This window comes from Myxine glutinosa, chromosome 12 (assembly GCF_964187855.1).
Source record: "Myxine glutinosa chromosome 12, kmMyxGlut1.1, whole genome shotgun sequence".
Taxonomy (NCBI): Eukaryota; Metazoa; Chordata; class Myxini; order Myxiniformes; family Myxinidae; genus Myxine; species Myxine glutinosa.
Genome location: NC_136272.1, coordinates 79,206,801 through 79,219,645, shown reverse-complemented (window position 1 = coordinate 79,219,645; position 12,845 = coordinate 79,206,801). Strand labels below are relative to the sequence as shown.

At 42.7% G+C, this 12,845-nt stretch overlaps 2 protein-coding genes across 2 annotated transcripts in view; one reads left to right on the top strand and one right to left on the bottom strand.

The window, feature by feature from the left end:
* LOC144888467 (uncharacterized) overlaps positions 1-12,845 on the top strand; it is a 790,732-nt gene that overhangs the window by 406,102 nt on the left and 371,785 nt on the right. The gene's annotated exons all lie outside the window — the stretch shown is intronic.
* BRCA1 (BRCA1 DNA repair associated) overlaps positions 1-12,845 on the bottom strand; it is a 55,538-nt gene that overhangs the window by 22,336 nt on the left and 20,357 nt on the right. The window contains exons 8-10 of the mRNA XM_068131954.2: positions 7,725-7,849; positions 2,429-6,775; positions 2,212-2,288 (exon numbers count right to left, since the gene is read on the bottom strand). Coding sequence (XP_067988055.2) covers positions 2,212-2,288; positions 2,429-6,775; positions 7,725-7,849 — 4,549 coding nt within the window. The remainder of the gene's footprint in view (positions 1-2,211; positions 2,289-2,428; positions 6,776-7,724; positions 7,850-12,845) is intronic.

Below are 12,845 nucleotides of genomic sequence, written 5' to 3'. Positions count from 1 at the left end.
TCTTCAATGATCTTCCCATCCTCCCGCTCTTGGTACTCTGAATCCTGTGGTGAGACAGTCGCTTTAAAACAACTTGCATTCTCCTCCTGAAATGAAAATCCAACTGCAGACAACGTCAGATCATTCCACAAAGCTTGCAACAAGTGTGTCTACTCTCTGGAGAGCCAGAAAACAACACCTGCCCAATCTCAAGCATGAGCTTTCAAACCTGTCTCCCTCCTCTAAAACCTGGTGGCACCTTGTCAAGGCTTGCACCCTCTGCCTTATCCGTACTTTGTCCCCCTCAGGTATCTGCAGGACGCACACAGTCGACCATCGACCCCCTCCATGTGAAACTGCCTAAATCCAGAACCACTGCTCAACTCCATTCATTTATTCCTCTTTTTTCCCGCCTGTGGAAACATGCTCCATGCTCTCTTCAATCTCATTCTTCCCTCCAGGTCTTCAAGTCAGCTGTTCAACACAATCTAGTCATCCCCCATCAAAAATCATGATCTTTACTGCACCTGTTAAACCACCACCCACCCCTCCAAAAAATGTTGCTTATGTATCCACCTTGTCCACCCTATGTGTTCTCCTTACCCCTCATCATTACCTGCATCCCTCGTTTGTCTGTCTTCGTCTATTTTCTCCCTCCGCCCTGTTGTTGGCATTTCCCCCTTTCTCCTGCTGTTCCCTTTGTCAGGTTGTGCCCAGATTTGTTTTGTCATAGCTCTTCCATCAACCAAGACCATGTAGTAAAAATAATAATATTAATCTAACTATAATTCCAGTAATCTCTGTGTGTATGTCTGTGTGTATGTCTGTGTGTCTGTGACCGCTGTTTCTCGACAACCACGGGTCCGATATACTTTAAACTTGCCAGGTATATTGCTGGGGACCTGAGGATGTGCCTTTTCAAGGTTTCATATTAATCGGAGAAGTAGTTACCGAGCTATGTCCAAAAAACGATTCAACCAATCAGAGAGCAGCGAGCTATCACGTGTGCCGAACGTGGCGAACAGACTCTGCCTCGGACGGCACATTTGAGAGCGTATTCATTTATTTCACGTTGGCAAACTATGTTGCCGCTATGTTGGCGTTAAACTATGTTTTAAAACTAATTTGCGATTCTTTCGCTTTCCTGCGCGTTTGTGCACGCTATGGCGATTTCTTTACCAAACTCCGCAAGCCGTTCGCTTTGGACCAAACCATTTCATGTAAATAGAGGGGGGGGGGGATTGTCACCGTACTCGCAAGCCGTTCGCTTTGGACCAAACCATTTCATGTAAATAGAGGGGGGGGATTGTCACCGTACTCGCAAGCCGTTCGCTTTGGACCAAACCATTTCATGTAAATAGAGGGGGGGGTTGTCACCGTACTCACAAGCCGTTCGCTTTGGCTTTGCGAATGGACCAAACCATTTCATGTAAATAGAGGGGGGGGATATAATTTTAGATATATATATAGTATGGGCACGCCCTAGTAATAATAATAACAATAAACACTTCCAACCCCTCACCCCCCCCCCCCCCCATTCAAACAATGCCCCCCACATTCGAGGATTCGACATTCACGGCATTTTCCAGGAGCGTATTCCCCGTGGATGTCATGGTCCGGCTGTACTGTTAAACGGAAGGTTTTTGAAAGTAACAAAAAGGTGATTTGTGTTCTACAGTATTCAATTATACAATTCAAATGAAATAAAAAAAATATTTTAAAGGTTGTCGAAAAATGTTTTTTGGAAGTTTACTGCCGTTGATGTCGCGTGTTTTACACCACCTTCTTCAACAAATTTACATTAGCTCTTCATGCCTGTTGTTTGTCTCCTTTATGACGTTGCCAAAACAGTAAGTTTCCTGTTTGGCATGATTTTCAATTTTGTTTGACTGCTAGACAAACAGAGTACAAAAAATGTTACATCACCCCTCTGCGCACGTGCGATCGCAACAAATTCTGAGCCAAAGTATGATAAAACTCCAGGCTTGTTTTCCGATTCCTGTTCAAAATATAACATTTCATTGAAATCAAGTTGTTCCTCGATCATAAACTGACGTTTGTGGACAGAGACAGACGAAGTGAAACAATTGTTTAACCCTGCTATTCAGTATTCACTGCACGTGCGCTCGGTAAAAATGCAGCCAAAAGTAGCAGACATGCTTGATTAATGTTAATTGTTTGTTTCCACAATTCCCAAATCTTCTACAAGTGGGAAATGACAAAATTGGTCACCTGTGTAGTAATCTCCTCAGTGTAGCTGGAGTTTGAACATTCGCTGGCACAACTCAGATCGCAATCTGATGAATTATCTGCAACACATACAATTCAAATTCACCACCAGCTTTATCTGCTTACTACAATACAAGATGTTATCTGTCATAAATTCAAACTTTCGTTATCCAGTTACCATCTCATCCTTTAATCCAGATCATAATGTATACCCTCTTACCATCTGTTAACCTTCCATCATCCAGCCATTGGTTAGAAACATCGTTGCCAGCTTGTTCATTAGTCTGCAGTCCCTTGGACTGTGAAAAAGTGTGCAAGGATGAAGGAGGAACACAGAGCGAGGAAGTTGACGTATTAGAATTACTTGAGGCTGAAGAAAAGGCTTCTGGCTTTTGAGACAATGCAATAAATTGATCTGATAAATCCACATTGGATTGTGAAGTAGTTGGAAAAGAAACAGGACTAATCAGAGAAGGTAAAGGTTGAACATAAGGGGTTAAAATGATATCTTGTGCAGCCTGGGAAGTGCCAGAGGGGAGTGCACAGGCACGCTCTTGTGCTTTCGTTCCAGTTATTGGCTTGGTAAATCGAGAAGTGCCCCTACTTGAGAGGTGCTCACCGAAATGGGAAGGAACGGCGGACTGTGTAGCTGTGTTTTCGCCGCAATACTTTTTTTGCAACAAAAAGGCAAGAGAAGGCATTTTTTCTTCATCCACGGTGGACGAAGAGTCAATTGTAAGTGGTGGTCTCTTGCCCTGCTTGCGTACTGGTGATTCAGAGATGTTGTCCTGACTCAAAGGATTTCCAAATTCTTTCTTTACGTTCCCACGACCATCTTGTACACTTACCAATAGCCCTTCCACAATATCACTTGTGCAAGTCTTTGCATTGCCTTCCTTTAATTCCATATTGCTCACATCAAATTCCATTCCCTCTTCATGGGACAATCTCTCATCGTTCTCTTCTTTCCCATGCACAGACAACCGGTGCCTTCCTTTTCCTTCAGGATGAGTGGCATTTAGTTCCATATGTTCATTCTTATTGTTGATCTCAAGAGTTTTCCATCCAGACTTTGCGCTTGCCTTCAAGCTATCAATTTCAGGAATATGGGAAAGGTATTGTGAGGAGTCATCATCTAATCCAGGATCACCAGCAATATCTTGAGGGTTTTCAAACCCCTGTTCATTGATGCAACCCTTAATGTTCTGCAATAAAAGTTGGGACATTTTTTCACTTTCATCCATAGTCTCGGTGAAAACGTCATACTCTATCACCGTTGAGGTTTCACCTTCTTTGCTTGCAAGGCAATTCGTTCTTTTAGCTTCATTCGCAACGTTGTCTAAACATATTTCTTTCCCTGCAACGGAAGCATCAGGTTTGGTGACAAATAGTGCATCGTCATCACCATACGGTTTCAAGTCAAAATGCACGGATCCCTCGAGATGCAGCTTCACATTTTTTCCATTGCCGACTGCATTTCTCGCCATTTTATTTCTTGTACAAACGTCTTGTTCTTTAGATAATGCCAAAGGTGATCCATTTTGTGTAAAGCCGAACAAGTCCTCAGGGGTTTCTGAGCCGCCACTCTCCTCCACCATTTTCAATTTTCCTTTTTTCACTCTTTCCTCACCTTCCATCTCGTTCTCCTCCAAACTCTTGCCAGATTCCAGCTCTCTTAAAACATCTTCTTTTAGACCGTCCTCTTCTTCCTCAACTAACATCGCATCGAACATACTGTCCATTTTCCCGTCTCCTTTCGACACATCCTCATCGATGCGGTTGTTTTCTTTATTCGCTACCTTTTCATCATCTTTGAAGTTGTCCATTCTAACGTCCTCTACCATTTCATCCTCTGTTATTCTGCACATTATTCGTTCTGCTATCACGTTTGTATTCTGGCTATCATTTGCTTCTTCTTTGACTATTTCATCCTCTTTTGTGCTGGAGGTACCTCCTTTCATTCCAATCATATCCTCATTTAGGCTGTGAGGTTTTTGTTCCATTCTGATCACAACTTCTTTTATGCTAGCCATTTCTTCCTCCTTAGTTCCTATCACATCTTCTGTTCGGTTCTCCATTACATCCTTTGCTTCTGTCACATTTCCTTTGAAACTGTCGATCCCATCCTTTTTGAGGCTGTATTCCTCTTCGTCGGCCATAATATCAACACTAGGGATATCTCCTCTTTTGACTGTTATTACACCTACTTCTCGCTCTGCTGTCATGATATTCTCCGTTGAGCCGTCCATTACGTCCTGTGCAAACACCACATTTGCCTTCAGGCCAAGGCTTTCCTCATCGATGATTATGCATTCTTTGAGGCTGTTCAATTCACTCTTTGCTTCCGAAACACTCTCTCCTTTCTCCACTTTCATTTCACCCTCTGTTCCTTTGTCAGATTCTATTTCCACTATATCTTCTTTCGAAATGCCCACTTTTACCTCTTCCTCCATGCTTCCCTCTTTCATGTTCTCTACTACACCTCTCATGCTTTCTACTGCTTCAGTATTATCACTCAGGATCTCTTGAAGTACTATCCCAGCCTCAGTCTTTCTCTCCTGTATTTGTCTGTCTTCTTTCGCTTTCATTTCATCCTTCATAATGCCCTCTTCAATTTCCTCCCTTCTCCCCATCATGCAGTCTTCCATTTCTTCTCGACGTTTCCTTGTACACTCCTCAATTTCAAAGTTTCCGTTCACCCTCCTTCCTCCTTCCCTTGGGATCACCAATTCCTCATCAAGCAGCTTTTCTCTTGGAATGGGAGTCTCAATACTTGGATTTTCTGAATGTAGAGTTGAAGAAGCACCAGGCGTAGCAGAAATCTTGGCAGAATCTACATCATCAAGAACCAGTTTAGACAGTAATAGCTTATCTTCTATTTCTTTGACACTACTGTCTAATAACATCACAGAAACTGATTTCTGTTCTAACTCAACGTCTTGTTCTTTAGATAATGCCAAGGTTGATCCATTCTGTGTAAAAGTGATAATATCTGCATCACTTTTATCTTTAATCTGTTCTTCAATGGACTGAAGAATGGTGGTATGATCAGTTGTTGAAGTCATCAAATGCCCATCGTTTATCTGGTTCTGTTGTTTCCATCTATCAGACACTTCACCTTTTCTCTGCTTTTGGATAAGCTTTTTCACCCCATCATCTTTCCCACCAGATTCCAAAATAATATCCCGTCCAAGTAATCCTTTAGGAGGGCGAATTGGGCTTCCACACCCAGTGTCCTCACTGCTACTGAAATTTTCAATTATTGTTTCTTTAGTATGATCTACAAGGGTCCTTGCACGTCCAGTGAACAACTGCAGTTGTTTACGCCCATGCCATGTCACTCGAGAAGTTTCTGATCCCTTCTGCCTGTTATTTCTTGGTTTTGTTGAGCAAGGAGAAGGACTTTGATGAAGCCATGAAGACCATGTCCCCTTTTTAATTATTGGCATGGCTGTTACTGGTAAATGGATAACCTCCATTTTTCCACTATCCCCTTCTGTGACACCACCTGCTGAGACCACATTGTCGCCACCCCAATCCGAGACCGCCTCGTCGCCACCCCCATCCGAGACCTCCTCATCGCCACCTCCATCCGAGACCTCCTCATCGCCACCTCCTTCCGAGACAGCCTCATTGCCACCACCATCCGAGATCGCCTCGTTGCCACCCTCATCTGAGATCGCCTCATCACCACCCACATTCGAAACAGCCTTGTCGCCACCCCCAACCAAGACCGACTCGTTGCCACCCCCAACCGAGACTGCCTCAGCATCATTGCTCAACACTCGTTGTGAAAGGTTTCTCCTCTGCATACTTGGAAAAACATTTTTATGCTCAAGTTCTACTTCTTCCACATTGCAATCCTTCACTTCAGCTTTGTGATCAGCAAAAAGGAGCTGGTCAATGTTAGGCAAAGATGTTCGTAGTTTGTGTTGCTTCGTTTTGGTAACCCGCTTGGGGTACGAGTATGATCGCAAATGCCGTTTATACCCTTTGTTTCCATGATAGTACTTTCCAAACACTTTGTCTTCCAGTTGGCGATACCGAGACTTTTCATTTTTGCCAGCCATGGTTGGGCACACTTCAATGTGAAGTGGGGTGTCTTTTCCTGTTGCCTGTGAGATGCTTGGAATTTGAACATTCTCTGTAATATTGGACAACCATTCAACCACCTTCTTAGTTCCCATGTTTTTTTGCATTGTTGTGCATAATCCATCCACATCATCACAGCTACTTTCATCGTCTTGCAACTTTGCATATTCCTCCAAATAATTCCGTGGTGCGGTATCACGTTGGTGTGGCGAGGCCGGATGATGAGGCAAGGAGCTGTTCTCCAGCCTTGACGCCGTCACTTGAGTTTTCAGCTGCAACCTCTTGCTACGCCGTGTTGAATGATTTTTTACGCTAATACATTGAGCAACCCCTGTGGAAGCCACTGCACACAAAACATCCTTTTGAACATCAACAGCACCAGAATGTTTTGGAATTAAAGTTGTGTCAGCTTCTGCCACTTCCCCAGATATCTTGTCATCTTCTCTCGCTTTGAGTTGCTGCCTGCTCACCACACCTAAAGACATGATGAAAATACATCTTCAATGAAAGGAGTGCAAGCAAGTAAATAGAGTATAATCACAGGCAAACATAATAACAAGACCTCTTTTTTTTCTTTTCTTTTTTTTGTATACTGAATCGAGACTCTTAAGCCATAACTAATGCAATGGCACTTCAAATGAGGAACAGTCTGGTGATCAACCTAATGTGATGAGGTTCTTCTTCCTCACTCGTATGCAGCACAAGGCTGCGGGGTGGCACCATTGGCTGTGGGGTGCGGCTGTGTCACTGATGCAATGCCCTCTGCTGGTTAGGGCAGGAATTTGTAATTTGTTCATGGTGCCGGCATTGGCTCGCCTACTCTTCACGAAGGACACCATGGGATATTTATTTAGCGTCCGCCAATGAATGCTGGTAGACAGGACGCCCGTTTAACGTCCATCCGAGGGATGGAAGACACAATTATTAATCACCCAGCCTGTGAAACACCAGAGGTTTTCCAGAGGAAAGGAGAGAGGCAAACACCAGAGGACTGTTTATAGCTGGGTCGGGATTCAAACCCAGGCTAGACGGCTTAGAGGCGAGTGTGTGTACGTCTAGGCCATCCTGCCAGTCTATCTCATGAAGTTGTTTATTGTTTAAAAAACAAAAAAACTGCTCAAACCAATTAGCCTCAAGGAATCAATCCTTCACAACAAACCTCTTTTAGGAAATAAATCCATATAAATATCCAATAACTTAAAAATAGGTTCAGACACATTTTACATGAAAACATTTCTATATGTATACAACAACTGTAACAGACGTAAATGCTCTGCACTTTATGGAACAATGGCTCACACTGAAGAACGATTTTGAAAAATCTATTTGGATTTTCTTTACCATTACCTGCACCAATTTAATGTTTGCCTGGAAAAGTGGTTTTATGAAAATGTAATAACCATGTTTGAGCGAGCATCAGACACCTTTTATGCGTTGACATCTTGGATGGTTTTGTTTTGGAGCATTATTGATTTTCTCAACAACTGCCATTGGAGTTCGACCTTCAACACCATGGTCGTATACTTCACATGACGACTGGGCGAGGGATCTGGAATAGAAAGTCATAGTGGGGGTTTTTTAAAGGGCAAAATAAAAATGTAATTCTTTGGGTAACAACAAAATAACAAGTTTTCGTTAACAGGTGCAACCGGTCTTGGTGGCGTAACGGTGAAAGCATACACTCTGAGGCCGGGCAGGTCGGTGGTTCAAACTCGACCCCGGCCAAGTCGTCGGTGAAGTGATGCGAGTTGACAAAGTGGAAGACGCAAGGCGACCATCTTGGATTTTGACATGGCGACCCAATTTTCAATAGCGTTCTTCCTTATGACTAGATACACCCACACACCAGATTAGAAGTTGGTACTTCGCTTATTTTTCAAGATATTCCACTCACAAGGTTCAGACATACATGGCGACGGCCATCTTGGATTTTGACGTGGCGACCTAATTTTCAATAGGGTTCTTCCTTATGCCTAGATACACCCACACACCAGATTATAAGTTGGTACTTCGCTTATTTTTCAAGATATTCCACTCACAAGGTTCAGACATACATGGCGGCGGCCATCTTGGATTTTGACATGGCGACCCAATTTTCAATAGCGTTCTTCCTTATGACTAGATACACCCACACACCAGATTAGAAGTTGGTACTTCGCTTATTTTTCAAGATATTCCACTCACAAGGTTCAGACATACATGGCGACGGCCATCTTGGATTTTGACGTGGCGACCTAATTTTCAATAGGGTTCTTCCTTATGCCTAGATACACCCACACACCAGATTATAAGTTGGTACTTCGCTTATTTTTCAAGATATTTCGCTCACAAGGTTCAGACATATATATGGTGGCGGCCATCTTGGATTTTGACGTGGCGACCCAATTTTCAAGAGGGTTCTTCCTTGTGCCTAGATACACCCACACAGCAGATTATAAGTTGGTACTTCGCTTATTAGTCCCCTACTGGTGTACAACGGAGGGGACTATAGGTTTGCACGCCGTCCCTCCATCCGTCAGTCAGTCCGTCAGTCCGTCAGTCATGCAAAGAGCAGTTTTCCGGACTTTTTTTCTAAACGCTTAAGGGGGCATTATACCATTGAAGGCAAAAAAAAAACATTTTTTTACAAATATACAAATGCATCAATTAAAATGTTTGTTTCCTAGTATTGTATATATGTACCAAGTTTGAACGTAAATGGACTTGTCATAGAGAAGATATAAGCTCCCCATTACACTGAACACAGTAAAAACAACACTGAATCACAGTAATGCACTTTTTGATAAAATGTCTTGATTGAAAATATGCAAAACTATATATGTACATGTTGCTTGATATATGAACATTACATTGGTATACATTACATAGCATTATATTATGCATGGTTACCATGGTAACCAGATGCATACAAATGATGAATTACCACTTTACAGCTTATATCTTCTCTATGACAAGTCCATTTACGTTCAAACTTGGTACATATATACAATACTAGGAAACAAACATTTTAATTGATGCATTTGTATATTTGTAAAAAAATGTTTTTTTTTTGCCTTCAATGGTATAATGCCCCCTTAACGCTAATGATTTCAAACTTGGCACATGGTTTCCTCATTATAAGTTACAGGTCAAGTTCGAACTTCACGACGTTTCGATCATTTTTAACAAAGTTATGGCACTTTGAACTTTGGGAATTCTGATGATCCTTAACTCAGTGCCATTTTAAGTTTTAATTTCCTTAAAAAAAAGATTTTCTCTGCAATAATAGGACCGATTGAGATCAAATTTTCACCGTGGGGGGAACTCGGTCTGTAGAATATTTTAATTGTAATTATGACGTCACAGGTCACGTGGTTCGGCCGCCATATTGTTTATCGTGAAAACACGAAAACCCCTTTTTCTCTGCAACGGCTGAACAGATCGAGGCCAAACTTTGCAGGCAGAATCGCATACCCATGACGAACAAAAAAAGTCAGCGAGCATGACGTCATGCATCACATGGTTTCAGAGTTATGACGTTTTTAAGCATGAACCTTTAAAACCGAGCTCCTCCCTCATTTTTGATCCAATCAAGGGGAAACTTCACAGTTCTGTTCTGCATGTCAGTCTACTAAAAAGTCCTTTTGGAATTTGCGATAGGGCACGTGGTTTGGCAGATATCGTTAATTAAACGAAAAAAAGAAAAAAAGAAGCATATCTCTTGTTCCCAGAGTTCTCCTCAAGCCACACCGCGCGCCCTCAGCCTCGTCTGCGAACGTCAACAGCGCGACACAGCGCGTGCTTTCGGGAGGGGCGGAGCCAAGCCGAGCAACATACATATACACATCGATCATTGATCGTGAACCGGAAAATATAATAAATTACTGATATTTAGTGACTCGAAAGGTTCTTTATCAACAACATATTTTCTCGTGCTTCTGCTGACCTGTCTGCAAGGAAGGTGTATAAATCGAAGTCCCGAGTGTGAATCACAGATGAGCCCGTCCTGAGGTAATTAGCGATTGGGAAAGATTCAGAACCTGTGGGTAAATAACCCTTGGTAATTTCCCCAACAGTTTTCCGGACGACAGACTGCCGGTAGGGGACATGTATTGCAGCGCAATACTCAGAATGCTTGTTTTTCAAGATATTTCGCTCACAATGTTCAGACATATATATGGTGGCGGCCATCTTGGATTTTGACGTGGAGATCCAATTTTCAATAGCGTTCTTCCTTATGCCGAGATACACCCACACACCAAATTAGAAGTTGGTACTTCACTTATTTTTCAAGATATTCATCTCACAAGGTTCAGACATACATGGCGGCGGCCATCTTGGATTTTGACATGGCGACCCAATTTTCAATAGCGTTCTTCCTTATGACTAGATACACCCACACACCAGATTAGAAGTTGGTACTTCGCTTAGTTTTCAAGATATTCCGCTCACAAGGTTCAGACATACATGGCGGCAGCCATCTTGGATTTTGACGTGGCGACCTAATTTTCAATAGGGTTCTTCCTTATGCCTAGATACACCCACACACCAGATTATAAGTTGGTACTTCGCTTATTTTTCAAGATATTTCGCTCACAAGGTTCAGACATATATATGGTGGCGGCCATCTTGGATTTTGACGTGGCGACCCAATTTTCAAGAGGGTTCTTCCTTGTGCCTAGATACACCCACACAGCAGATTATAAGTTGGTACTTCGCTTATTAGTCCCCTACCGGTGTACACCGGAGGGGACTATAGGTTTGCACGCCGTCCCTCCGTCCGTCAGTCCGTCAGTCCCGCAAAGAGCAGTTTTCCGGACTTTTTTTCTAAACGCTTAACGCTAATGATTTCAAACTTGGCACATGGTTTCCTCATTATAAGTTACAGGTCAAGTGCGAACTTCACGACGTTTCGATCATTTTTAACAAAGTTATGGCACTTTGAACTTTGGGAATTCTGAGGATCCTTAACTCAGTGCCATTTTAAGTTTTAATTTCCTTTAAAAAAAGATTTTCTCTGCAATAATAGGACCGATTGAGATCAAATTTTCACCGTGGGGGGAACTCGGTCTGTAGAATATTTTAATTGTAATTATGACGTCACAGGTCACGTGGTTCGGCCGCCATATTGTTTATCGTGAAAACACGAAAACCCCTTTTTCTCTGCAACGGCTGAACAGATCGAGGCCAAACTTTGCAGGCAGAATCGCATACCCATGACGAACAAAAAAAGTCAGCGAGCATGACGTCATGCATCACATGGTTTCAGAGTTATGACGTTTTTAAGCATGAACCTTTAAAACCGAGCTCCTCCCTCATTTTTGATCCAATCAAGGGGAAACTTCACAGTTCTGTTCTGCATGTCAGTCTACTAAAAAGTCCTTTTGGAATTTGCGATAGGGCACGTGGTTTGGCAGATATCGTTAATTAAACGAAAAAAAGAAAAAAAGAAGCATATCTCTTGTTTATTCCAGAGTTCTCCTCAAGCCGCACCGCGCGCCCTCAGCCTCGTCTGCGAACGTCAACAGCGCGACACAGCGCGTGCTTTCGGGAGGGGCGGAGCCAAGCCGAGCAACATACATATACACATCGATCATTGATCGTGAACCGGAAAATATAATAAATTACTGATATTTAGTGACTCGAAAGGTTCTTTATCAACAACATATTTTCTCGTGCTTCTGCTGACCTGTCTGCAAGGTGTATAAATCGAAGTCCCGAGTGCGAATCACAGATGAGCCCGTCCTGAGGTAATTAGCGATTGGGAAAGATTCAGAACCTGTGGGTAAATAACCCTTGGTAATTTCCCCCAACAGTTTTCCGGACGACAGACTGCCGGTAGGGGACATGTATTGCAGCGCAATACTCAGAATGCTTATTTTTCAAGATATTCATCTCACAAGGTTCAGACATACATGGCGGCGGCCATCTTGGATTTTGACATGGCGACCCAATTTTCAATAGCGTTCTTCCTTATGACTAGATACACCCACACACCAGATTAGAAGTTGGTACTTCGCTTAGTTTTCAAGATATTCCGCTCACAAGGTTCAGACATACATGGCGGCGGCCATCTTGGATTTTGACATGGCGACCCAATTTTAAACAGCGTTCTTGCTTTTGCCTAGATACACCCACACACCAGATTATAAGTTGGTACTTCGCTTATCTTTCCAAGATATTTCGCTCACAATGTTCAGACATATATATGGTGGCGGCCATCTTGGATTTTGACGTGGCGATCCAATTTTCAATAGCGTTCTTCCTTATGCCGAGATACACCCACACACCAAATTAGAAGTTGGTACTTCGCTTATTAGTCCCCTACCGGTGTTCACCGGAGGGGACTATAGGTTTGCACGCCGTCCCTCCGTCCGTCAGTCAGTCCGTCAGTCCGTCACGCAAAGAACAGTTTTCCGGACTTTTTTTTCTAAACTCTTAATGCTAATGATTTCAAACTTGGCACATGGTTTCCTCATGATAAGTTACAGATCAAGTTCGAACTTCACGACGTTTCGATCATTTTTGACAAAGTTATGGCACTTTGAACTTTGGGAATTCTGATA